This window comes from Homalodisca vitripennis, chromosome 7, assembly GCF_021130785.1.
Source record: "Homalodisca vitripennis isolate AUS2020 chromosome 7, UT_GWSS_2.1, whole genome shotgun sequence".
NCBI lineage: Eukaryota > Metazoa > Arthropoda > Insecta > Hemiptera > Cicadellidae > Homalodisca > Homalodisca vitripennis.
In genome coordinates, this window is record NC_060213.1 from 62,025,628 (window position 1) to 62,053,045 (window position 27,418).

Here is a 27,418-nt window from a genome sequence, read left to right on the forward strand (position 1 = left end):
GACCACACGATGCTATTAAAGCTTTCATTTTGATTTTGGGTTTTTTTATGAACACACTTTTTCAAGAGATTAGGATCAGCCAAGGCTTGGAATATCTTTGTAATTGCCAGCATAATGTCATAGGGTAGGTTATCTTTATGTTTGTATGTAAGATTATTTACTGCTTTGTTATATCCGCACAAGGATTCAGGTCCAGCAGGGCACATAATTGTGTTGCGGCTCATCATCGGTTGATATCTTGTGGAAGAATATTGCCCACACATTCCTTTTCATTTCATTTACATCATCTCCACCTCTTCTGATGGCTAGGCCGTAATATTCTTGTAGCTTATCTATTTGCACGTTAGTCAGCCTCTTTTTGCTACTAATAGATTTGTCATCCTCAAGTTTCGTCTTACCGTACGATTTTTTCAATGCCCTCAGCCTCGTAACCACGGATTTGTAAAACACTATTCAGCTGCTAATATTTCATCAACAACAGCAGACAGTAAAAGACAGCCTATTAGCAAACAGTATTGCCAACATAATACTCAGCACTATTGCCCTGATGTTATGCACGCATATGCTGTATAAAAACCGCGCGTCCCCACTGGAAAAATCGGGTGCGGGGAGGGATTATTTTCGAAAATATGTAGGATTATTTCTACATATTTTCGAATGTTAATGGTATTATGTGATATATTTTCTTAAACAGGAAGCTTAGGGCTTATCAAATAACATTAAAAAACATTTTTGAAAAAAAAATCAAATTTTTCCCTTCCGGCTCCCCTTAATACATTAAAGCAACTTTTACGGCAGCACCGTCATACTAATCTTCCACGGGCGTGCAAGAACACTATTATCATTAAATCTTGAAAGCATTGGAGCATTGCGTTGGAGGAGACTATTTCACTCCCGTGGTATAGTGCTCCCCGAGGGCACTGATGTACAGTGAAACTACTTAGAGTTTTACCTTATTAGAACTATATCAATTCTCAAATACCTTACACCCTTATTTGAATTTGTAGATTCGTGGGAGATATGTCATTATTAATACGTATCCAAACCCTTTTCAGATTTGCTTATGTAGTCATTCTTTTTTGCATTTTTAATTAATAAAGTGAAAAAGGTTCAAGGGCTCTTCTGAAAATTTAAGATCAATATTAGAGAAACCAAAAATTGATCATGCATTTAAAATAAGCCATCTCCCATAAATATTTGACCAAAAATTAAGTCGTAAAAGTGTTTGAGGTCTAGCATTGATCTTATGGAATAAAAATATAAATATCGCCGTTAGTATAGGCGCCTTTTAAAAACGTGCAATCAGCTTTAACCTTATACGAATTAAAAAAGTGCAGTCTCAGTCCTTCAAAATGAGATGGCAATCAGAAAAATATAAAGACTTTTTGATCAGTATACACGAGGAAACACATAAACAGGTATTTAAAGTATTACTTAGAACCACCTTGAATTCAGGCCCACAGAAAATGGCACAAGATGAGATGCAACGGTACAAATGTTACAACAAAGGTACAAACTAATATCCACCGAGGACTACATTCAACTGCAGTTAATCTGCAGTTTATTTTGGTGAGCACGAGTTACAAATAAATGCTCTCAAAAGGACGGCTTTCTCTTTCTATCCACTTCAAAGATAGCTGAGTTGGTTTCGCCAACTGTAATGCTCCAGTTTATGCCACTTCTAGTCGTATGTGTTCGATGGTCAGTGACGACAGAATTCGGCGTTGAATCACATTCTCGGCCACAAGATTATGCAATGCACAACGCGCATGTTAAGCAAGATAATATTGCTCTGAGCAAGAAAAGTATTTTCAACTTAAATGTTCTACAATTGCGTTATTTGTCATTTTCGTCTATTCAAACTTTATATTGTTATGCTCAGGAGGAAGATTGCAATATATTAATAACGTTACTCTCTTCATTTACCACTGCAGCCAACAAATTCACTTTTACCTTAGTTATAGTTATATTATAATAGAGTACAAGACAAAGGTAGTATACAAAATGGTCCTTACAGAGAATAACTCGAGCAATTGTTTTCTGTCAATTACAGATGCTGATGTAATCTACGAAGGAGTTACTCAGCATACAGAAGACTTTTTGCAGGACACAAGCAAACCGAAAGGATGTCACTGGATAGAAGTTAGTACCATTTTGTACAGTATTCCATACTGGATGAGCATTATGGTTTTAGTGGTTTCTTAAACTAATTAAAGCCTATACAGGGTGTCTCATAGATAAATTTATTTTAAAGGTAAAAACAAACAATACCTAGTTTAATCTTATATTTTCTCATAATGTACTCATTTCTTGCTCTTGCTCTGTCCATGTGCGAGCGAGTCTCTAAACTATTCCAAGACAGTTTCTCTTTTGATTCTTGATTGTGAGGCATAAGCAAATATAGAAATTCATGTTGTGACCATAGTACATGGTTGGACTTACCCTGAGCCACCCAAATATGTTACATGAGCAACACTATTCAACCATTTATGTTATATTTTAAATGGAATCTCTTAAGCATAGGCTACTTAAAATAAGGGTCTTGTGTTACAAGTGGCTGTACATTTTTTTAAGAAAAGTGCAAAATTATACACCTTAAACTTACATCTCATAATAAAACTAACTTTGATATTTTTTTATAAAACACATGTCAAAGAATTTCTATAGAACATTTGTCGCCATGATCTTTAACTATTTCTCTTACTTGTGCTCGGGACTTGCATTCTATGCAGTGACAATGCCTGGACTGGACTCCAAGTAGGTTTCGGGTTTGTTTGAACCCTTTTCATTCTCTTCTTTTCTTTATTTTTGTGTGTATTAATACATCCCTCCACGCTCCACCTGACGAAGAGGATAGATTTCAATCCTCCAATTGTTGTGTTATACCTCATATAACAATGACAAATGTCCAAAACCCTGTTATCCTTTTAAACCTTTCCTTTTAAACTTTAAACAAAGAATGTTCATTAAGGATCAAAAGACAACATAGTTTTTTCTACTACTGTGCATTACATACATGTTATAAAAATTTAATATTTCCTCATTTTTAGTAAACATGACTTTTCTCTGGCAGCCTTGTAGTTTGTCTTTATAATTAGATCAGTCTCATCTCTCTTCACGAGGAACTCCCTGTTATGTACAAATGTGGAGGATCATTGGTCATATATCATCTCCAGAGTCTAGTACTACTATTTCTACCACTCCATGTATTACTGAACTGTAGGCTATCATTATCAGGTTCTCTTTGTACCATAAAGCCATTACAATTCATACATATTTAGTTTCCTCCAGATCACTTATTAAAATTGTGTACAATGACATTTTTTCATCGATATGATTAATATACAAACAAGCATTACACTGTCTTATCTTTAACTGTGGATGCTGAGCTACAACTAGAGCTTCAGCTACAACACACAATTTAGAAGCACAATTCCGAGACCTTTTAAGAGACACTTGTTTCTCTTATTGTAGGTACCTGAAGATGAATTCCCAGAATTTCAAATGTACATAGTTCAAATAAAAACCATGTTTATGGGTGGGTAGGAAAGGAGAGGAAGGGTTAGAAACAAAACTTTTTTAAACTAGAGTTTAGTTTTTTTACTTTTACTCTGAAATGTGAGATCGAAAAGTACCTACTTTTCTCTAAGTAGTTGATAAAGAGTAATAAAAACTGTATTGGAGTTACAGTGCTGGCACTGTATGAAGATTACAGTGCAAGCATTACATTCCTTCATGCGTCATCTCTAAAGATGATTCAGGATAAATCTGACTGCATACTTTGGTGGTTACATGTGTTCTTATATTTCTTCAGGCCTCATAATTAAGAATCAAGGAAGTTGTGCTCAAGTAGTTTTGTCTTGTGAGACATTACGACCTGCTCTTTAATTTTAACATTACTAAGATAACATTGATTTTATTTTAATTTTAGTGTTTTAGTATTCCTAATGAATTATTTTTTGCTGAAAGTAAATAGTATGTATTTAAAAGAGTATGAATTAATTATTAATTATATTTTTGAAATAATACATAAACTATAATAGGGTTTACCATTATTTACTATGTGCCAAATTAGTTGGTTATGGTGTTCAGGGTTCTATGCTTTCCTGGTTGGATAGCACCTTCTCAAAGCCTTTCCCAGTCTTGATAGGTGTTCCTCAGGGATTACATTTTGCTCCCATGCTCTTCAATCTGTTTATTAATAACATCATTAACTGCCATTTCTTCCAACTGCCTCATGTTTTCTGATGATGTAAAGATCTTCTCTACGGTCCGCAATGTCAAGGATCAAGAGGTCCTCCACAGTCCTCTGGTTAATACAGTGGACTGGTGCAGTTCTAATGCTATGGGCATCAACATCTTTAAATGTCAAGTTATGTCCATTGGTAGTGTTGATACTATTCTATTTTTCAACTACCATTTAGATGGAACATCCCTGAAGAGAGCATTTAAGATGAAGGATCTGGGAGTCATCATGACTCCTACACTCAGCCAATATCAACATTTGGCCCATGTTGTTTCCAGGGCAAGTCAACTCTTGGGCTTCATCTTCCGTTCAACCAGAAACTTCAGGACTCCTCTGTCACTGATTTTTATCTTCAGGTCCTTGGTTTTACCTGTACTCGATATGGTTTTACCTGTATATGGGTTTCACCCATATGGTGCCCTTACTAAATTGGTGATACAAACATGCTCGAAGAAATCCATGTCGTTTTATCAGAATGCTGGGTTGCAGTCTTGGTAATGGGTATCTCGAGACCCCTTTCACTGTTTTGGAGAGGCTCTATGAGTTGCAGTCCCCAAAGTTGAGGTACAGGATCTTTGACATCGGCCTGCTCTTTAAACTTGTGAATGGCCTTTTTGACTGCCCTATGTTGATGTACAGTATTGACTTTGTGGTCCCTTATGGTACAAGATATAAATCCATCTTTTGGCGGAGATGCCTGCCTACAAGCTAAAGCTATAATAGCGGTCTGTCGAGGTTGGTGAGGGAAGAGAGCCTAGTGTTTTCTGACATTGACTTCTTCGGTGTCTCTCTTGCCTCATTCAAGAAACAAGTTCGTGGAGTTTTATTGAAATGAGATTCAATCCATATGGCCTGTCTTATTTAGTGTAGTCAGTGCTTGACCTGTATTAAACTCAAATTCAAACTTCTGTCACCATCAAAATTAGTTCCACATTTTTTATTTTTTAATAAAATGAATAAAGTTTTGATGGGGATTTGCAACCTAATTATTTCTTATTTGTTACCCATTGTTCTTCTATTTATTGTTATAAATTTATCATGTTACTAGTTCTAATATCTAACAATTGTGATCAGTTTTTAGTTTATCCTGTTTTAAATTGTAATTAATGGTGTTGCCATTGACAGGAAATGATTAATTCTTTAACAAAAATAAGTAAAGTAATAATAGTAAAAATAAGTAAAAGTGTTTCAGATTGAACATTGTTCTTATGGAGTAGAATTTAAGGTTGTATCTCTACAACCGGCTCTTAAAAGCACTGTTATAACCTTAATAGCTGATGCCTCCACTCAAAAATCTTTATAAGTTTGGCAATTAAGCAGTACATACTGAAGCATACATTAGCATCAGTCACTTTCCATTTAAAATATTTTTCATCCAAGACTGCAGAAGAAGAAAACTGTGACTTTAACTCTAGCAGCCAGTTTGATTGTGGTTGAAATTATAGCCTAGTCCTTAATGTACTAGCTAAGTATTCACTAATCTGTAATATGGTGATAATGTCACACTATTAAAGCTATAATACTGATGTTTCCCAGGCGAAAGGACTGAGAGACAAGGCAGTCCATCATGTTCTTAGTCAGGTTGTTTACAAACCTGATGACTCCAAGGGAGAGGTTCCTTACGATGTCCCTGACAGTGATGATATCGTCAAACTGCTCTGGGACGACCACAGAGTAGTAGGATTCTACACCATCAAACCCCAAGGTTCAGACAATTGCATGGATATTTTCTTCTACACATGAAAATGTTCTTTAATTTAAAAAGAAACTACCATAATTAAAAAATAAAATTTTATAAACCCACACAAGAATATATTGTATTACTTATAAATATGAATATAAATAATTAGTTTTAAAATAAGGCATACAATTCTTTCATACGCATTTGTAAATTTCTAAAGACTATTTTTCATTCATATATATAGATTTACAATAAGGAAGGTTTAGGTGTATTTGTCTAGGGCCCCTTGTCTAGCATATTTTTTATATCTAAGACTAATATTTACTGTGCATTTTTCTGTCTATTACAGTTAAAATACTTTTTCTAACACAGTCAGTAGAGAGCTAGATTTCACATGTGGATGTCATCTTCAAATACGGCATTAAAAATGTATTATGAGTATTGATAAACACAAACGGTAGCAATTATGAAACTTATAACCGAATGAAAAAAGCTTAAGGATTCATTTTAGGAAAGTTTTGGTAGTTCTGAGCTACTACTGGATCAACTTCTATTTGGAATATGCTTTAATTTGTATTTAAGAATATGCTTCATCATTCCACAAGGTGAGGAAACTAGATGTAGCAAACACGAATTTTGATTTTACAGCAAGCAATAAAATGTTCAAACTCATACTGAGTGCCTACTGCTGTTACTTTCATATTTTCCACCATAACTTCCTTATTTCATGTTTCCTCGATGTGAATATGCCTTTTTTAGACTGGTCACTTCAAGAAGGGCGGTTGGTCCTTGGGTAGGTCCGACAGTAAGGTAATTAGATTAGCTGAGTTTTTATTATTTTACCTAATATTGCAATTGTTCAATTATAAACAATACTCTTTGATGGAGCAGTTGGCCTGTTAGATAGGCAGGCCCGTACACAGACTGGTTTTTTTGGACAATTTTACCGCCACGTAACTATTTGAAGGAATGTGTACTCACTACACGGTGGTTGGACATGGCGGAGCCTGGCCAAATATCTTTTCCAGGTCTGCCAAAGCTGAGTACGGCTCTGGAAATAGGCAGACAACCCTTGGATAGGCTTGACAATCAGGAATTTGAATTTGATCTAGTAGTTTCAGAATTACTAAAATTTCCCGTCCACCATACAAGTAGTGCCTGAACCAATAAGATATTAAAGTAGGGATCATGTATTGTATTGTATTATTTCCCTGTATGGTTTTGTCTGCTGCAGCTTTAAGAAGAGTGTCATTAAACCCTTTCCTGATGTGAGTTATGGTAATTGGAAGAAATACCCATCCTCATCTTTCTGCACCTGACTTGGAAGTAATGTGGCCTACAACAAGCACCACCTTTATTGGTATTGAAGGATATTCTGAAGCATCCCCAATCAAAAACAATGGAGGTGGATCCATGAGATCATAAAGCATCTTCCAGTTAGTGATAAACTTTGGAAGAACCATTTTCATGGTAATAGGCTGGAAATATGTGAACTCCAACATAGATACCTTCAGAAACGCTTATTTGGAGCAAATTTATAGTAACAATTCCAGGGTTGAGTGTATTTAAGTATAGAAAATTAGTTCAAAGTCTTGCAATCCTAACATTGCTCCAGCATTAAGTTAAACAATGGACATGTAATGGTATAAGGCCTATTGGTGAAAGTTGGATAGCAAACTCTTTTTATCTTAATGAGGATATGTGAGGTATACATTTTTATTGGTTTTAATTCCCTAGTATTTTCATTTTAGGCAAGCAGGTGCCTGGCGGACTCTTTATGTAGTATAGTAGAGAATTTATAGCATGACCGGTGACTTCGAGATGCGCCATAGGCAAAGACGGAACTAAAGTGGTGGGGGGTGGAGCGGCTCAGTCTGTTGCCGTATTTAGCCTTGTGAACTTCGGTCTCCAGTCTTCTATACGTGCCGCCCAAAAAACATTCGCTTGTGCCAATTCACGAGTTGTAATACAATTTGTGAATTAATTGCGTTGTGCTCATTACGTTTTAAGTAAAGAGTTTGAGATGGATCATAATGTAAAAAGTAAAATTGGAGATAGAAAGGTTATATACACGGCCAAGCAAGAGAAGTGCTTACCATTTTATGAAACGGGAAGCAGAAACCAACACACTTATAAATTTGAAGAAAGTTCAACAGCGTGTCGTAGAGGCAACTGGAATTTCTGAAAGTACGCTGAGACGAATTTTGAAGGAGGAAAAAAAATAAGTCCAATTGGCAATTCTTTTAGTACGCCCAACAAAGTAAGAAAACGCAAACATACTAAAAGTGATCTGGACAATTTTGATTTGGTGTATTTCGAACAACAATAAATAATTTTCATCGACAACGGGGTTTTGTTATGTTAACTATTGCGTGTGGATCGTTGGCGTTATTGTTATTTTAAGTATACATCATTAAATTAACTTGATACAAGTTGGTAGATAAAACTGAGTTTTTTTCTTATTCTACTGTGTATATTAACAAATTAGTTTAACCAGTTTTATATTAATTTTTAATTTAGCAGCTAGGCTTGTCAGTTGAAAATTTTGTAGTGTATAATTGTATCTACTATCGTAAATCCTGAAGCTTACACGGTTAGTATATGATAAATTGAATTTTAATGGCTAACAAAGCGTAACAATTACAATTCTGAACTGTTGTCGTCGTTGGAGATCAAGAATAATATAAATTCCTACCCTTTCCCAATTTATGAGAACCCTTTCTTACCACCAGGTATCTCTACTGCGAACTCATTAAGAAGGGTGAGCTATGAACACAATTTTGGCAGAACATAGTCATTGTTAAGATCACGTACATCCGGTCCCAATATTTCCAAGATTTCCTGTATTGAATTCCCCATCATAAAAGTCCGTCGCCGTAACTTAAAAAGAGTCTAGAAATGTTCAAATATTCTCAAGGTCTCCTATACTAAATTGCTCATCATAAAAGACCACCGTGGTAAGAACATAAGGGTCTAGAAATGTTGGCAAACACTACAATATTCGGCTCCCGCCACCACTATGAGCCGGGAGCCGAAAACTCTCAGTAGGGTTAGTAGCACCGTATTCACTCCCCTACTTTAGATTGTGCCCCCAAGTGCTCAACTCCTCCACTCCTCACGCGCATCCCACCGGTCATGCTATAACTTCCCTAGAGTACAGTAAATGCATTTCTTAGTAAGCTCCTAAGAGGTAACATGAATGTATGTGCAAAATTCAGTGGTTGTGTGGTTTCCAAAGTCTTTTTTACAGGTTTTCCTTGCTAAAATACATTTTTCGACATAGTTTATATTGAAGCACTTTTGATCCAAGAGTGACTGAATTTCAGTTTCAAGCCTTATCATAAAATAATTGGAAAAATACTACTATTCTTAAAGGTTGCAATTTTAGGAAATTAAAATAAAAAAAGTGTTTTAGTAAATTTGCTCCATGGGTTACACTAAAACAGTTCTTAATACTATTCGTGAATTTATAGCAAAACAAAGTGAAATCATATTCTTTTGAGATTAAAGAAAAAAATAAAATCTAGGTACTACAATTGTATTTTTTAAAAGGACCTGGTGCACTGAACTGTGGCCTGCCAGATGATGATGATGGGATTCCTACCCTGGATACTGCTTATATACGCCCATCTCACAGAGGCAGAGGGTTGGGCCTAATCTTGCTACAAGACCTGGTAGACAGCTATCCTGGCTCTGATTTTGGACTTAGCCATCCCCTCTCAGATTCCATGTGGATGGGTAAGGCAAAAGCTGGACACAACAAAATCTTATAGTAACCAGTAAAATGTCTCCTGACATTTTTAGTCAACACTTTTTTCGTAATTCTACTGCAGTATTAATGAAATCTACATTAGCTAAAACGCAAATTATAAAATAAAACCAATCAAATGGGCAATTTATTAAGTACTTTAAGAGTGTCACTCAGTATAAATCATATGTAGCTGAGTGCTGAGTACAATACTCAACTGCAGTCAATAAAGCAAGATAGGTTTAGTGTAAGGTTCCTTGACAAGATCCTGAGGAGAATTTCAGCAGCCTCAAAGTTTATTCCCACAGCTTCTTTAAAAACCTCTCACTATTATGTTTTAAACCCAGATATCACTTATGGGAGTGAAAATAGCGAGCGGCCCATCCCAACTTACATAATCCGAACAAGGCTGAAGATAATGTGAGAATTAACCTTTTGGTTCTAACCCCTACTTCAGAAAATTGCAAATGTTGCCACAATCATTGACCATTTTCTACTTCTGACAGTTCTATCACCTTCCTATGTGACGAGTGCCACTCCAGATTTGAATTTGGCATGTAATCTAACAGTAGCCGAGAACACAATAGCCAGCTGGGCTGACCAGTTAGTCATAGCTTTAACAATGGGACCCTCCTACTACCTGGAATACTCTTGGACCAGTTCTGGTAGGGTTATTCCTGCCAACAATATGCAAGCTGCCGGGGTGGATGTTGTGTCAGAGTCAATGTGTGGCTATCGTGTAGAGTAAGACGGCTGTCAGGGTATGTAGATCGCTAGGCCCAAGTTTATAGTTAGAGAACTTTCGGAATCATATCCAAATTATTAGTTGACAATATTCTCATTAAAGGTGGTTGGGTTTGGATAGAGGATCCACACTCTGGTGGCGGATCCACATTAAATAATTGATCCCCTAGAAAGGTACCCTCTTCCGGTTGCGACGAGACAAGGTTGCACCTAGAATACAGCAATTGCACATGTGAATTCCGCTATCTGATTTATCAATTCTATTACTAATGCTGTCCTGCCATGTAAGTCTTATTTATAACTTCATGGCATCTGTTTCAGAACTGAGTAAGTAACTTTTATATGTCAAGAAATATCAAGAAATAATTAACTGATGACTTGCTCAGCCAATAAGAGCCAGATATATATATATATATATATATATATATATATATATATATATATAAAATGTTTGTGGCCTCAGGCTCTCATTGGTTGAGCAAGTCATCAAGTTATTGTTATTGTATATTATATATTATACAATAAGTTAATATATATATATATATATAAAAGTTATTAATATATATATATATATATGCACACACACACACACACACATAAGTTCATATCGAAAGAACCATCCCTGGCTGTCTGGTGTCTTGTCCTTCTCCTTTTCAATCCTGTACCATATGCAGTTGCTTTTGCTTTTTAAATTATAATTACTTTATTTTATCAAATTTATTTTTATTCATTTATAACCATTACATATGAGGCATTAAATGTCAAGCTGACTTTGTTGATTTTGTTTTGTGTTTTCCTTTCTGTGATATGGAAACAAAAGTGATCAAGTGGGATTTTCTTTATTTTTTCAGTTGTCAAGAAATTCCTAGAGCAGAATGCAGAGCTCAGAAGGAAAATGTGGCTGGTAAAAGACAATTGTAGGGAGGGAAATAAAACTCTCATCTGGTTTTGTCTTCACATGAAGGGACTTCTTTCTTCAAGATAAACCACCAGATATAAATTCAGTTTTGTAATAACACAATCTTACACTTTATTTTCTAAAATAAACATCACATTGTGATTTAGATTAAAACTTTAATAAAACAAATGTACTTGACTTTATTTTTTATTTCTTCCACAAAAATGCCTTCTTTATATTGTTTTTATCACCAAACTAAGATAATAGTAATAAGATATGATAGTTATTGATGCATTACTTTGAGAAATAAATGGAAAACTAGAGAACTCAGAGCAGCGCTGCAGTGGTGATATTTAAAAACGGTACTTACTTAAAAACCATTCCTTGTATATTTATAAAATTAGGAAAGCAAAACAACATCCAGTAAGAAAATACTTTATTACATTATTTATATAATTATCAATAACAACCACAAGATTCATTTTAAGATGGATTACATTTTTCTATATTTTCTTCATGGTGTGGTGATTCTTGAGTTTTTGGTGCACTTGAATTTGAACTTTTTGATGTTTCCTGATTAAAACAATAATACAAAATAAACAATTTATTTGTATACATTATTCAAAAATGGAATCCACAACATAACTTTAAATTGCATACTATTTACTTACATACATTTTTATCTACAAATCTAGAAATACCTAATTAATTACTTATCTATCTCCTTTCACAGATAATACAGACCATATCGTGCAAAAATAATTACCAAATTATGCTCTGTGCAAGATAAGTATTTCCAATTTGAATCTTAAGACACATTTTTATTAGAGGTCAGCACTCCCTAAAAATATATACAGGGTGAGGCAGACCACCCGTTCATGATGTATTTTTAACAAAATAAATTTTTAATGAAATAACCCAAAATGGTACTTGTGGTAGGGAATAAGGGTAATTTTTTTAAAAGATTTCCAAATGTAAAGGTAGGTTGAACCATACCTCATGTTAAAGGTCTAGTCAATAATAATTTTGAAAAAAAACTTCAATTTGTTTAGTTTCTTGTATGCAAGGAGTTTCAAAATGTCACAGTCATACGGTTTCACAGTTTCTTTTACTGTTACCTCGTTAAAAAATTTTAGAAAATTCAAACATTTTGTCGAAGGTTACCAAAGAAGTTATTCTTTCTAAGTTACTCTTTCAGAAATTATGTTACAATTATCACTTTTCAACACATTTCCAATTTTTTTAAATAGTTAAAATTTAGGATATTTCAAACTCAAAAACAAAATTCAAATAGCAAGGTATATCTTTCATTACGCCTATCAAAAGCTCACTTTAAAACAAAAAAATTGTTGTATTTAAGTTTGGCTTCATCTTGGATGGTTCATAAATGGTGCTAAAAATGTTAATTTTCATGACGCAACTCTAGTGGTTTTCATAGGTAAAGCATTTTGTGCTAGTTTTGACATACAGGGTTTGTCCGGAAAGTAATAGGACTGAGTCAATTTAAAAAAATGTATTGAGCAAATCGTTACAATTCTTTAAAAACTTTCAAGATAGGCTCCTTCTGCGTCGATGCAGCGCTGCCAGCGCGATTTCCAAGCATTGAAGGCGTCACAGAAGCCATTCTCCGGAATAGCCTTGAGAGCCGCGGTACAAGCTGCTTATATCTCCTCTGTCGTCTCAAAATGCTTGCCTTTTTAGGCGAGAAAACAAAAAAAGTCTGGGGGGGGCCACATCTGGGCTGTAGGGGGGCTGTGGAAGAGTTGGGATGCCGGCCTTGGTCAGGTAGCTATTCACAAGAAAGAAAGTGTGAGCCGCAATTTCTGGTCGCCAGTGAGCACTTTTGGGACCATCTTCGCACACACTTTGCGCATGTTCAAATGCTCCGTCACAATTTCATGAACGACAGATTTCGGTAAATGTAACATCTGGGCAATTAAATGAATACTTAGTCGACAGTCTGAGTTCAAAACTTTGCGCACACGAGTCACATTGTCGGTGTTTGTCGAAGTCGAAGGTCTTCCAGCAAGGTCTTCATCAGCGACCTCTTCCCGGCCCTCCAAAAGGCCTGGTGCCACCGAAACACACCACTTCTTGCTAAAGCAACATCTGGGTAAGCCTGCTTGATTATATCAAATGTCTCTGCCGCAGATTTACCGAGTTTCACACTGAATCTAATCGTGTACCTCTTCTCTAACGAACGCTGCATTTTCAGCTTGCACCACTCACAAAAACACGTCACTTGAAAATGCCTGTTCTGACTCTTCAGGTGCTCGGAGACAACTGACCAGCCGCTTGTTCGTTAGCTAGGAACACCCTCTACCGAATTCAGTCGTTGCGCGCACGCTCCGAAGTACAGTCTCGGCAAAAGAAAATCAGTCCTATTACTTTCCGGACAAACCCTGTATATATGAAGCAGAGTCATGTTACATAAGATGAACGAGAAAGTGGAAGAGGAGTGACAATGAGACAAAGTGAGAGCTAAATGGAGTGAAGAATAATTGTAAGATAAGACACAGAGGAATGAATCAAAATGGTTTAGACACATACAAAATTTCAAGAAGAATGGTAGCTAATAGGACAGAATATAGATCAATGGGACAGGTGGGATGATGGACTGAGAGTGTGTTATCAGAATAGGAAGAGTGGCAGTAGGAGAGAACAAGGCGTGTGGGAGATTGGAGGATAACGTGTTACGCAGGCTTAACAAAATGTTTGAGAACTGTAACAATATGGTCATAAAGATCGTGACGACTCCAGCTGCCAGATATCCTATTGTTCTTGAGGCAAACAGAAATTTGTGAAACCTGATAAACATTTGACTAATGGAGATGATATTGTGTGTTGCTACTGCACAAGCTTTTATGTGAAGGCATTGGATACAATATTAATATATATTTACCTTATGATTGTTATTTGATTTGGTTTTATTTCTCACGTAATCTTCTCCATGTATCAGTTGTTCGATTCTGTCCATTGCATCCTGGCCAGTAAGAGTCTGGAAATGGGATTCACAAGTCATTAGTTTCACACTACTATTAGAGAAATTAGACTAATATACCTGCAAATAGTGTTTCCTTAATGACGAGAGCAAACACAAATATCAGTTACTTAATTTTAATTTAACAAGTGTTGGACGATTTATTCAAATTCAAATTCAAAATTTCTTTATTCAGACATGTAACAGATTACAAGAATAGCGTCACAATAAATCTCAATATAAATTTATCATTTATATATTAAAACATATAAATCAGTTTGACACTCATGAAAAAGTAAGATTTGGCTATGTAGCCTTCTACAGAGTAAGTTAAAGCAATTTTTACATCAAGGCAGTTATTAGTTAAGGTAATTATTAGGTAATTTAAGGGGATTTTATACATTTCTAAACATACCCAACAATACTTAAAAGTTATTTACACATTGAAACAAAAAAAGTCTTCAATAGAATACAAGGACAACGTTAATAAATAATCTTTAAGTAGTTTTTTGAATTTTTCATGCTCATTTTGAATATTGAGAGGAAGGTTAAACAAAAATTTTGTGCCGATGAAACTAGTTTTCTTTTCATAAAACTTCAGCCTACGTTGTTCCACATATCTGCTATGTCTTAAATTGTAATCATGATGATTTAAAATACTAATTGGGTTGTTCTATTTTTTTGCCTATCAAACAGTTTCATAAATTTATAGATCATATACAGTCAAAATTTGAAGTTGAGAAAAGTATGGTTTCACTGTATCTCTTTGTTTTAGGTTAAAAATTATTCTTTTTTTTGTTATCATAAGATTCTGTCCAGATTTCTTTTAGTTGTGGCTCCATATATGCCTATATTGTAAGACAATATATTGTATTGATATATTGTATGTATATTGCATATTCAATACAATTATGTCGTTTCTGTGGTGAATATGTAGTTTTAATTATGTAATAGTGTGCAGGCTATATAAAGTACAACAAAAAAATGTTTTAGCGATCGGTAATTTGCGTAATGCTGATCAGCTTTTGTCCATGAATGATACTATCCACTGCTCAGCTACCGCTACTAGCCAGGCAACATTACAGCTTATACAAAAAAGAACTGCCTTGGCTCAAGCACTTCCACTTTTATTTTTTGACTCTTCGACAATATCAATTGACCATTACAACCTAAAGTTGACCACAATATGCTAGACCTTTTACCACTTGAAATGATACACTTTTTACTAATTTGGCATAAGGAAGATTCACCTGCCATAATGTTGCCCGACTGGAAGTACTGGAATATCTGTCCAATGGTAGTGACAAGGGTTTATAACGAGTTATGACAAGATATAGCTCGCCCTTTAACCCATCGTGGGCAGTGAAAAATCTAAATAGTGGCCAGATTTGCAACGGCTTATGAAGTGGTAGCAGCAAATAGTGGCACATACACAGTTTCCTCGCACCAGTCCCTTATTACACTAATTGCTGTTCTAAATATATATTTATACATTGTTTATATATGTATTTCTTAGACAAATAAATCTGAAATAATAATAAGAACCAATATTTTACTCACATTTATATCAAGCTCTGAAGTGAACCAAAAAAATGGCCAATTGCCATTTACAAACCAAACTGATGTAACAGAACATGTGAGCTCATTCTACCTAATGTATATTGTATTACTGTGAAAAAAACAAAAGACCAAGTCTAACTGAGAGTATACAAACTCATTCTAGCTGAAGAATGGTTATTGCTAAATGCATAACAGAGGACACATCATGTCCACTGAATGGTAAGACACACACTGTGCCTTTCGCCCGCAATGAGTTAAGGCTATTGAGAAGGAGACTGTGTGGTGGATTTTGAAATCCAAAATAATCTGTCCCTCAGCCTGAAAAATTATACAACAAACAAGATTAGTTAATTTCAAAACTTTTACTTGAAGTGGACAGGAGAGTCGTTTCTCTGAAAGCTTATCACCCACTTCTTCAAACTCCTTTTCGGTCAGGTTGAGTTTTGTGTCCTCCAGTATCACTTCTTCCAGGTGCACTTGGTTTGTCTGGACATGGTCCTGGATCGTAGCATTGACTCGAGAAGAGTTGGCCCCATCACTGAATGACTTCCCACTATCTCGCTGCACATAAAAATTGAAGAATTGGACTATTTATGTGTGCATTTGTGTTTTTGTACTTCACAACTCAAATTCAACCTTCATAAAATTGGGGCCTTAATAAGTGGCTTTTGAACAGAAAATTTCAAAATTCAAAACCTGCTGTTAATTTATTATTTCCACAACCAACAAGTAAATACATTGAGTAAACCTTATCAAATGATTATGTAAAGCAATTCCATTAATGAGAGTTTTAACTGAATTGTTTCCTAGGTAAAGTTTGTTCTATTTATAAAGTTCATAAAAACTGATGATTTTGTTAATACTATTGAATGTAATTAATATTTATTGTGTTAGAATGTGCTGCATTGTAAAAACTGACAATTTAGGTGTTTTTGATAATGAAATTTTTAAATTAATACAGAGTATGCAAACATGTAATCAAGACATTTAAACTACATTTTTTTGACTTAACCCCTTAAAGTTTTATTAAAAACATCCAAAATCATACTGTTTTGCTGAATTTTTTTTAGTTTTGCTTTATGTAAAGTCAAAACTTCCTAGTTATGATGACTTTTTTAGGTAATAAAACTAAATTCATTGAAGTAACTTTTTCAAATTTTTAACTAACAAAGTTAATTTTTCCTAGAAACTTTCTATAAACATTATTAAACTTTTAAAAATACTGTGCTTCAAAAGTAATAACAGTTAATTTGCACTGTTTTTAATCAATAGTCCTAAATATTTTTAATTTTTTGATTTTTTACAATTTATTTTGCTATGCACTGCTTTTGACCTATTCTCTCCTGATCACTAAAGGCAATCTGAGGTGACATAACATTGAGCCTTCTTGTTTTATTGTATTTAATTTAAAGAAAACTGAGAAACCTAACAAAGAGAAAGGTTCTTCTAGTAGTTTCTTATTGTTTATTTTTATAAAAGTAACTCAACAAATACTCCAATAATGAGGGTCATCACAACCATGTCCATTGAGTCACCATTCTTACTCTTTGAGTTGCTTCTTATCATTATTAACCTGTACTAACATTTTAAACCTGGTAAACATCTGTTATGTCCATTGCACACTTAAAATTTTCAATATAACCATACAATACAAATAAATCTATTCATACAACAATTAATTAAAGGTGATTGCAGTCTACATCACACAAACACAGCTGAGTTCTAGTAAACAATTAAGGATTTCAGGATTCAGTCAGTGACACAAGGATGTGCTTAAGTCTAGTGGGAAATGTTAAAACTAGCAGTGAATAGTGAATAGCAATCACTAGTTGTGGGATGTCTTCTTGTGTAATATAACTCTAACGATGTTATTAGAGAATAAAATGGGATAAATACATTTAAATTAAACATTGCACCACTGGAAAAAATTGATAAAATTGCTATGAACACAATACTATGTCAGACTAATACTAATACGTTATGTTATTATGTTGAGGGATGAAATAAGGCCTCAATTTTCTTAAGTGTTATGCTAAAAGTAAGGGCTGTTTTAAACAATTAATTTTTATCCCACAATTTTACTAGTTTAATAACTAATGTGAGTGGGGGCATCATTTAAAAACAACAAAATAATTCAAATGGGTCAAATCTAAAGTATGAGATACATATAGAAAAATAAATAAAAATTCACAACAAAAAATTTTCAATTGTAGATTATTTAAACAGTTTGTTCTAAAAATATTTAAAATACCACCTTTACAATCATCTCTTCTATCGACATGACTTCCATTTCTCTTTTCTTTACAATCTGTACAAAAAAGTACAAGTTTTAAAACACATAATAGATGGTTTAAAACACAATCGTAAATGCTATTAATGTATGGAGCAAGTTAAAAGCTACATGGGATGGTAGAAATTCACTGTATGTGTTTATACGCATGAAAAATAAATTCAGGTTCAAAATGAGGAATGTGTTTTTGTTAGAGCATATAATAATAATAAATCAATACAATAACATTTTTTGTTTCTTTAATACTCCTCTGTACAGTACAGTACTTTTGTAACAGTTATAATCTAAATACATGGATATGATTTTTCATTTGTAATATTGCATCCACCATGATGTTGCTTCTCATTCATTTGAGTAAAAAAATTGTAAAATGACACTAATAAGTCAACTAAAACATGATACAAATCCGCTGAAAAGTTTTAAACTTCACAAAAGAAAGATACAATATAAAGGACTGCATACAAATTAAAATATTTTCTGTAGAACATCACTACATACTTTCTAATAAAATTAAAATATTATATTTTATTACTAAAAGATTTTAAAAGTTACAAAAATAGTTATGTAACTAATTGAATCACAAATTTGGCTAAAAATTATGATTTCCAATAATCAATTATATAGACAAGTTAGGAGTATGTAAACACACACATGTGTATGTATGTTGCACATGTCACATAAGGCTCTGTTGAGGATGCATGCAAAATGTCATATAATCCATTTTATTCTTGAAATTTCTGCAGGCAGGCAACCGTACAGAAAAGAAATCTTTATATCCAAGTTATACAAAAGAGAAATTGTTCAGGTTTCCTTGTGAATTAAAATATTAACTTTTCAAAGCATAACACTGATTTCAACTTCATGTTCATTCTGTTGTGGTAGTTTTATTAATTTTGATACTGTTGTTTAAAATTAATAATCATAATAAAATTAATGGCTATCTTAATATGCTCTCATAAAAGTTTTACATAATCTCTTTGCCAAATCAATTTTTTTTTAAATTGATACAAGTTTTTTTTTTTGTTTTGTTCACTGAACACGCTGAAGAACTTACCCCGCTGGTCATATTCTTGGGACAGGGGCGGGAGGAGTTACACAGTTCAAACTTCTTGGGCGGCTCACCGCAGCATTCTGACGCCTCTGTGATGATCTCCTCATCACCTGTATTGGTAGGGTTCTCCTTAACGCACTCCACCTGGCGCGTGCGCGTGCCAGACTGGTACAGGCAGCCAGAGCATGGGCCCCATTTCCACACCTTCCATCTGACGTACACAGCCATCAATTTAATTTCTATAACTCATTTTAGATTCTAAAATTCTGGGTGAACCAAACAGAAAGTATACATTACTGCACATTTTCCTCTTTTAAGCACAGTAAATGTAGTAATGATGATATTCGCTTCCATTCTTTTCAGTTCCAGTGCTTTAATCCATTGATCCAATCCATTATTTGATCAAAGTAACAATATTTTTTTTAATATCGTTGGACGAAATAATTTGTGACAGAATTGAAACTGAAGACTGGCATAAGCAAGTGTCCTTATTACAAGTGTAGCAAAATAGTGAGTGACTTGACTATGTATGCATAGTAGAAAACCTTGTTAAATTTGTTTCAACATGTGAAAACTTAATTTTACAATTAAAACTAAAAAAAATTTCTATTTTAATGAACATTTTCAAAACGTAAGCAGTAATGTTCCTGAAATTAAAAGTAATGTAAGATTTTGTTGTTGTACTTTTGACTTGTATTTTGCAGATGACTTCTAAATTCACTATCCCAACAATTAGTCATTACAGTTCTTTATACATTTACATTAAATTTATCAATAAAGTGATTAATTTCTCAATTAAAAAATTATTAATACTAAAATTGTAGTAATTTATATCAAACTACAATGTTTTTTCAGCAACACAAGGCTAATATACAGAGTTTAACAAAAAGGTTGGGCTGGCTATGTATTTTCAGATTCTAAGCTAAAAACAAAGATTTTTCCCCCTATTTACACTTTGTTTAGCAACTATACACTATTCTTTTTCTTTGTATACTAATTTTATCTTTGCAATTGTTACAAAACATGGTAAATAGGTCCATGTTAGAAGACATTATATTAGAAAAAATATTAAATAAGATTTGTATTTCCAAAATGGCGGTCATTTCATTTTTGTTTTATTAAAAATATAATAAACCACTGTTTTTATCAAAATTTTATAAGACACAAAAATGTTTTTAAATAAATTTTCCTTTCCAAAGATACCTCATTTGTAAAAAAAATATATTACACATGCAAACTAAATGGCCCATAATTTGACTGTATTTGAACAGGGTTATTTAAATCGCCTGTTACTGTAATGAAAATGCAACGTTGAAACTGGCTATTGAACCATTAACATCTAATAAATATAAACACAACAAAATTAACTGATTTGTAAGATCAGTTTGAAATTGGTAGTGTTATGGAATATAATTATTTATAGATGTTAAAGGTTTTAATAAGTCAAGTGATTTTTCATCTTCTGTAACTCAATCCTTGTTTACTCAAAATAACCAATAACCTGAATTATTTCCCCATCTCTTAGGTATGAGTTATCAAGTTTCAACTGTACAGTGTACCTGGTACGACAAGGTTTATCATTACAAGTACGTGCTCTCGGCTCTTTTTTCGGTATGCCTTCACATAAAGATGGTTTCACCTTGCCATTCTTTTCTTCCATGCAAATGCCTAGCATCACCTAAAAAAGCCCAAACAGCAATTATTGTATCAGATGATAAAAAAAAACACTATGTTATACACGTAGTGATAATAAGTATATTTTTCACATTAAATTTAATCTACTCACTAATTTAACCCCTATTAGGTTTCAGTTGCAGAGAACAATTTTGTTCACATGCACAGAACATTAGATGCTGTATTTTACAATACTGAGCAACAGAAAATTAAAATATAGGTATCACACTTTTTCTCTTCAAAATGATCATAAAGAGATACTGTAAGGTAAACTGGACTCTCCTACATTTTTTTATATTTGGAATTTCAAATAGTGAAAACTTAACAATTTCACTGCTGACAATGTCATTTGACTTGAAGTCTTTTTGTTAGTGTTTTCTATGTGCCTAGGTTCTTATTCTATGGATGTCATTTGCTAAAACAATCTATAGTTGACTAATGTAGTGAAACATCAATGTTGCAACCATACGAAAAAAATAGCATACATCTGGAAAATTATTTAAAATTTTGTTTTTACAGTGTTTTTATTAACTATTTACTATTAACTATTAACTATTTGAAATTTAAAAAAAATTAAGTGTGTATTATTTTATAATTTTGAGTAATTTTTTTCACATTTGTCGAAGAAACAAGCTTCTAAACAAGATAAGTCTCATAAATCTGTGTTTAATAGTTGTTCAATTATAATTTTAAACACTAAGCTGAATTCTACATAATTGATCAGTAAATAAATGCTGGAGTGAAAGTGAAATGAAATATGTCTTTATTTTTGAGGCGGAGTTAGGGTTGTTTAGCCCTCTCTTCTACTCAACCTCAAGATAATATTAAATATGCAAACAATATTAATAACATTCTCTTAAAACTATACTAAATCTTCTAAAGAACTGGTAATATGTTGTTTCAAACTTTTTGAAAAAATTAATGATAAATAAGTACAAATCAAGCTGTAAACTTTTCTGCCACCACAAACTTTGTACGAACCTGAGTACCCCCACCACACTGAGCGGAGCATGGACCCCACTCGACAAAGTCCCAGCGGTATTTGGGTGTGTACGTTGGCGTGTCAGAGGGCATAGCATATGAGTAGTGAACTCCTGGATTGGTGTCTGCAAAGAGGCAGACCTGCAACAGCAAAAGATCGATAGCTATTGTCCAGGATTGATAAATGACATCAAACAACCTAACTGATAGAAAACGTTTTTCAGTATTTTCCTCAAAGATGGATAACTCAAACATAGAAGAAATTTTTAAGAGAACATAATTCAATGTTCAACAAGCCAACCCCCTGCTCTACCTTTTACTGAGTTGGGGGTAAAAGTTCAGTTATACAGGTGAAAAGAGCACTATCACATTACAGATTCAGAATCAACATTGACTGGTCATTTGATTATTGAGGTATTTATAATTTTCTAATAATGAACTTACTGATACACCTTGCTAAATTAAGCTAATGCATTTGATTTTTGTTGAATTTCCTGCCTACCAATATTATATAAATAATTGTATACTTTAAATAACAATTTCAAAATAATAATTTAAAACTTTTTAAAGCACCAGAGTCATTTTACCAGGCTAATTTGCAAGCACATTAAAATGTCTGCTGCACTGAAAAGGACTCTATACTAATCAACTTAGCAGTGTGAATATACTTGGACATGTTGGTGTGTCATGTAGATCATTGGTTGATTAGCTAAAAACTATACCTTGGCTAAGAGCTACACAAGGAGTCATTTCATCCACTGCACTGAATTTTCATAAATCTTTTCATAAATTTTCATTTGTAATTTCTTTGCACAATTGCGACATTTTAAAATTACACAGAATCTTCACAGTATTGAAATGCTAAAGTAACAGTAATCTAATACATACATAAAGCACCAAAGGTTCTGTAAGTGGACCTTTAATGTTGAGTTCATCCATATCTTTCCCAGGTTTCGTGTAGATTCCTTTGGTGTTTCCAAAATTGTATTCCCCTTCGTAGCCTTCTGTACTGAAAATGAAAATCTTTTTAGCACTTAAAAATTGCCTATCAGTATTATATAATATCCATTTATATTTGTTCTTAAATATTAGTATCCTAGCAAGTACTACTTTGGCTCTACAGAATATTTCTTAAAGATTAACATGTCAAGAAAAAAAGCACAAAATTGGAGTGACTGAAGCAGAAATTACAATCTTGAAAATTTGTAAGAAACAAGAGCTGCTCAACAGACAGATTTAACTATAAGTGTTTTCTTCTGACCAAGCTTAAACCCTCTTAAAGTCCTTCGCTTAAAGTTTGTTATTTACGATGGATGATTTGAAAGTATAGAAGCATTTTGACATTTGGCATCGTTATATGTTACAATCAAGTATAACACTATATTTCGAGAATTGAAATCTACCTTCTTCTTTAAATGTAAAAAATCTGATTTTACTCTGTCAGGCACTGACAAGGGTGACAAAAACAAAAAACAAAACAAGCTCTGTCATTTTATATTAGCAGAGCTCAGGTTAGCTAAGGCAACCTGGGCTTTAGTTCCTTTAGCTAAGGCATTCTTTAGTTCCCAATGACCCCCTCATAACCAGGAACGCAACAAACAGTTACATTTTTGATTCTGCCAAGGGAAGAAACAACCTGATAACAATCCTAGATAAGTATATAAGTTAACACAGAAGAGTCCAATGCCTAGCTGTCTGTGAAAATGTTTATTGTCTTGCTCCTATATTGCAGTCAAATATTCTCATGAGCAAACTCCATAATGGCTGTGACTTTGTGGCTGAAACATAAAAAGTACTATCTGATGATCTTCATTCTAGGTTCTTGGTGTCTTATTATAATTTCCAGCATTCCCCAAGGCTCCATTATAGGTTCTCTTTTGTTTCTGTTATATGCAAATGAACATTCACTTAAAGGATCACTTGATGCAATACACTGATGAATACAAGTGTTGTACAAGTAAAGTCTACTCATATACGGTACTATTGTAAATTTACAATACAATATGAGGTTGAGTGGTAGAGAGGGCTTAATAGCCCTAACTCCGCCTCTTTAATAAAGGCATTTTTCATTTCATTTAAATTACTAGATACTAGTACCACATAACACTTTGATTGATATCATAACTTTGACACTGTATATAATGGGTTGTATGTTTTGAATCTGATTCAGTTTGTTTCTTAGAGATGCGCATAGATTTTGACTTTAATTGGAAAATTCACACTGATCAGCTATGTAAAAAATTAAACAGCTGCATTTTTTCCCTTAGATATTTATCCGGATAGATAAATCTATTCTTAAAATGGTGTATTATGGTTATTTTTTTCTATTGGTATCATATGATATCCTCTTCTGGGGAACTTCATCACCATCCTCTTTCAACTGTGTTTTTAGGCTGCAGAAAATGGCTGTGAGGGTTATTTGCGGTCTCAGGAGCCAGGAGAATTTCCGAGAAGTATTCCCTCGTGAACATTTCCATACCTTTTCATCCTTATTCATATATTCAATGAGTGTATTCACTTTCAAATACCTTGAATCTTTTCCAGTAAATATATATCTTTATTCCACATGATTAAAAATCTGTCCTAAGGTGCCAATGCATCATCACGAATTCTTTAAAAAATATCCACAAACCTTAGGCCAATGTATTTTAATGCTCTACCAGACTATATAATAACTAGTGAAACCCTTTCAATATATCAAAAAAGACTAAAAAAAATTATCTCATAAACAGAGCATGTTATAACTTGGAGGAATTCTTAGGAGGCTTGTCTTTGACGGCACAGGTTTATTAAATTGTATTTTTCAATAGCCATGTTAATATTTTTAAAGATCTGATAAATTTGAAATGGAATGTAAAAATAATATTATATGTAATATCGTTTGTATAAATAGGTACTACTCGATTATGACAATATTCCATGCAATTTTGTATTGTTAATGAAGAATGAAGATTTGGTTTTGATTTGATTTTATTCATTCAAGAGCAAATGGAAGTTTGTTTTTGGATAAAAATATTACTAATAATCTCAACTAACTGCTCCACTCACTAGCCACCATTCAAGTAGTAAGTTTGGTTGTCAATTGCTGTCACTGCAATCATATTATCACTAGGATGTACTTCTGCCAGCTTCACGTTCATGGCACCCTTTGGCACTGTTGCTATAGGGGCATAACCTGAAACAACAGTGATATGTTAGGGAAAATCAAATTCGGTTGTCATCAAACAAAGTGGAATGATTTAAGGGATAGGTGTATGATAGAGGTTGCCCAACCTGAAGTTACCAACACTGGTGTGTAAGTCTTTATAAAAAAATAAGTTTAGTTAAATCATGTTCGTGAAGGCCAAAATTATAGTACTTTTAGAATTACAATGTGATTTTGGCGAGTAATTAAAAATGCCCATGAATTATTATTTTCAATAAACATGTTCTGAAGTGATTAATAGTATCCATGAACATATTTTAAATGAGTAAAATGTAGCCGGATAATATTCAGAGAATAATAGAAAACCATTGTTGCGTAACCCACCGGTATGTCATACCATTGCGAACATGTTAATGAAAGTTTTACACACTTTCCAAACTCGGCAATTAGTACTAAAAGTCAGTAAAACAGTAATTTTTAGGGAAACAACTAGTTTTTTATTATAAAATTATATATATATATATATATATATATATATATATATATATATATATTAAAATTGTATTTATTAAAAAAACTTAATTTATGTTTAGTATGTTCTGAAAAATTAGAAAATGAATCAATAATAATAAAATAACCAAACCATTAGCATATATTTCCGAATAGTTGTCTCCGTTATTCTTACATTACGCTCTTTTGTTATAATAAAATAATAAACACAGCTTCAGACTTTCACAGGTTCAACATGGGAATCCTATCATAGGGTCTGAGTTTAATTTATCTGGCTGTAGTTCTAAGATAAATTTGAAAGCACAAAACAAAGAAATGCTAAGTATTGAATACAACACTTCATAAAAACTACCAAAAACCTAATATTACTGAGGACGGACAAACTGCATGTAAATACACATTCTTATAATCTAGACTTAATCTAAATGGTCTCATGGCATTAATTTGTACTGTGTGTATGAATAAGTTTTTGCAGTACCTATAACACTTTAAATCTACTAACATCTTTAAATTTTCTAATTATTTTGCTTTAATTTTTCCTTGTAAAAAGTATTGAAGCATTATGATTTATAAAAAAGAAATTCTAGAATAGGATCAAACCTGTTGTTGGAACACCCTTGAACACATCCTCAACAACGGTACAGTGAGTCCCGTCACCATCGCAGATTCCACAGACATCTTCAACAGCTTCTGATGCTATCTTCCAGTCACAGCCCACTGGCTGCAATTACAGACATTTCTGCAAAGTTGAAAGCTGGCCACATATTAGCACTACACTAGGTCTACAGATATGTACAGATGTACAGTAATCTCTCTGTATCAGCGGGTTTCGGTTATCCACAAACTTTTCTTGGTTTTACTCACCCTATCCGAACTTCCTAGCAACTAAAGCAACCTTATCAACTTTTAGTGCATCAGTAATTTTTAATTTTTTAAATAAAGGCAGCACAACACATTTCTCGATTTGACACATCTTAGTTGATTAATGCTGAGAAAGCTTTAGTGTCAGTAACTTATAATAACTTATAATAAAACACACAATCAAGCCAAACAAAGAACTGAATGTACAATCTGATGAATGTTCTAAACAGACTGACGCAGGGAAAAGTGACCGTTACAAATAGAATTGAGGGAGTGCTGAATCAGGACATGGACACAGCGGTCAAGGCGGTGAATAAGGATCCTCCAATTCTAAGGGGGTACTTATTCAGGGCATGGACACAGCCACTGCACTGATTTAGCACCCACTTTCGTGACGTCAAATTGATGTCACGAGCGAGGGGGTGCTATGTGCAGGAGTTGCTAAATCAGGTGCACCCAAATGAAAATTTTCCAGTTCCTCGAGTGATAGGCTTTGTTAATGTTCAGCCAATACACTATGGTAACATAAACATGAAATAATACAAGAGTATTATACAGTTGTGATATAAAAACCTTAATTTTAAAACGGCCTCCAAAACATTTTTTGTCTACAGTCTTATCCGTAAATCATATTTATTGAGAAAGCTTACAGCCTTTACATTTCATTCTGACCCTTTATACTCTATATTACTATTTATCTCTCAGGTATAACATTCAATGTAAGTGTTTTAGAAGAGAATGTTCTAAAAGTTTTGCCACTAGTTCAGCACATCCTGAGTCTCAAATTTGGAAAACCTAATACTAATTTAGGTTGTTTTTGTAAGTTATAAAAATTGAGACTAACTAAAAATAAGAATCTTCTTAATGATTGACAGATTGCGCAAATATTGTTTCTCAACCGACCATTTATATATGGTGAATTGAACTTGAAAATGATAAAAAAAACAGTGATGGTTATTTATGTCCATAAAGGTAATCTGTCCTTATTTTTTTGAGGGGAGGGGGTTGGAGGCTGTGTTCAACAGAAAGATGTTGGTTTGTCTACTTGA

General features: G+C 33.5%; 2 protein-coding genes across 3 annotated transcripts in view; one reads left to right on the forward strand and one right to left on the reverse strand.

The window, feature by feature from the left end:
* Nucleotides 1-11,515, forward strand: part of LOC124365915 (soluble lamin-associated protein of 75 kDa-like) — a 28,535-nt gene extending 17,020 nt beyond the window's left edge. For both annotated transcript variants that reach the window (XM_046822038.1, XM_046822037.1), the window contains exons 3-6: nt 2,054-2,142; nt 5,783-5,951; nt 9,480-9,665; nt 11,271-11,515. In XM_046822038.1, the coding sequence (XP_046677994.1) occupies nt 2,054-2,142; nt 5,783-5,951; nt 9,480-9,665; nt 11,271-11,404 (578 nt within the window). In that variant the 3' untranslated portion in view covers nt 11,405-11,515. The remainder of the gene's footprint in view (nt 1-2,053; nt 2,143-5,782; nt 5,952-9,479; nt 9,666-11,270) is intronic.
* A 223-nt stretch (nt 11,516-11,738) lies between these two features.
* The window catches only part of LOC124366741 (A disintegrin and metalloproteinase with thrombospondin motifs 12-like), a gene marked incomplete at its 5' end in the record, with an annotated part of 48,114 nt that continues 32,434 nt past the window's right edge, over nt 11,739-27,418 (reverse strand). The window contains 10 exon segments of the mRNA XM_046823342.1: nt 11,739-11,890; nt 14,220-14,315; nt 16,224-16,418; nt 18,112-18,165; nt 19,202-19,409; nt 20,758-20,876; nt 21,854-21,994; nt 22,742-22,862; nt 24,902-25,028; nt 26,109-26,229. Coding sequence (XP_046679298.1) covers nt 11,801-11,890; nt 14,220-14,315; nt 16,224-16,418; nt 18,112-18,165; nt 19,202-19,409; nt 20,758-20,876; nt 21,854-21,994; nt 22,742-22,862; nt 24,902-25,028; nt 26,109-26,229 — 1,272 coding nt within the window.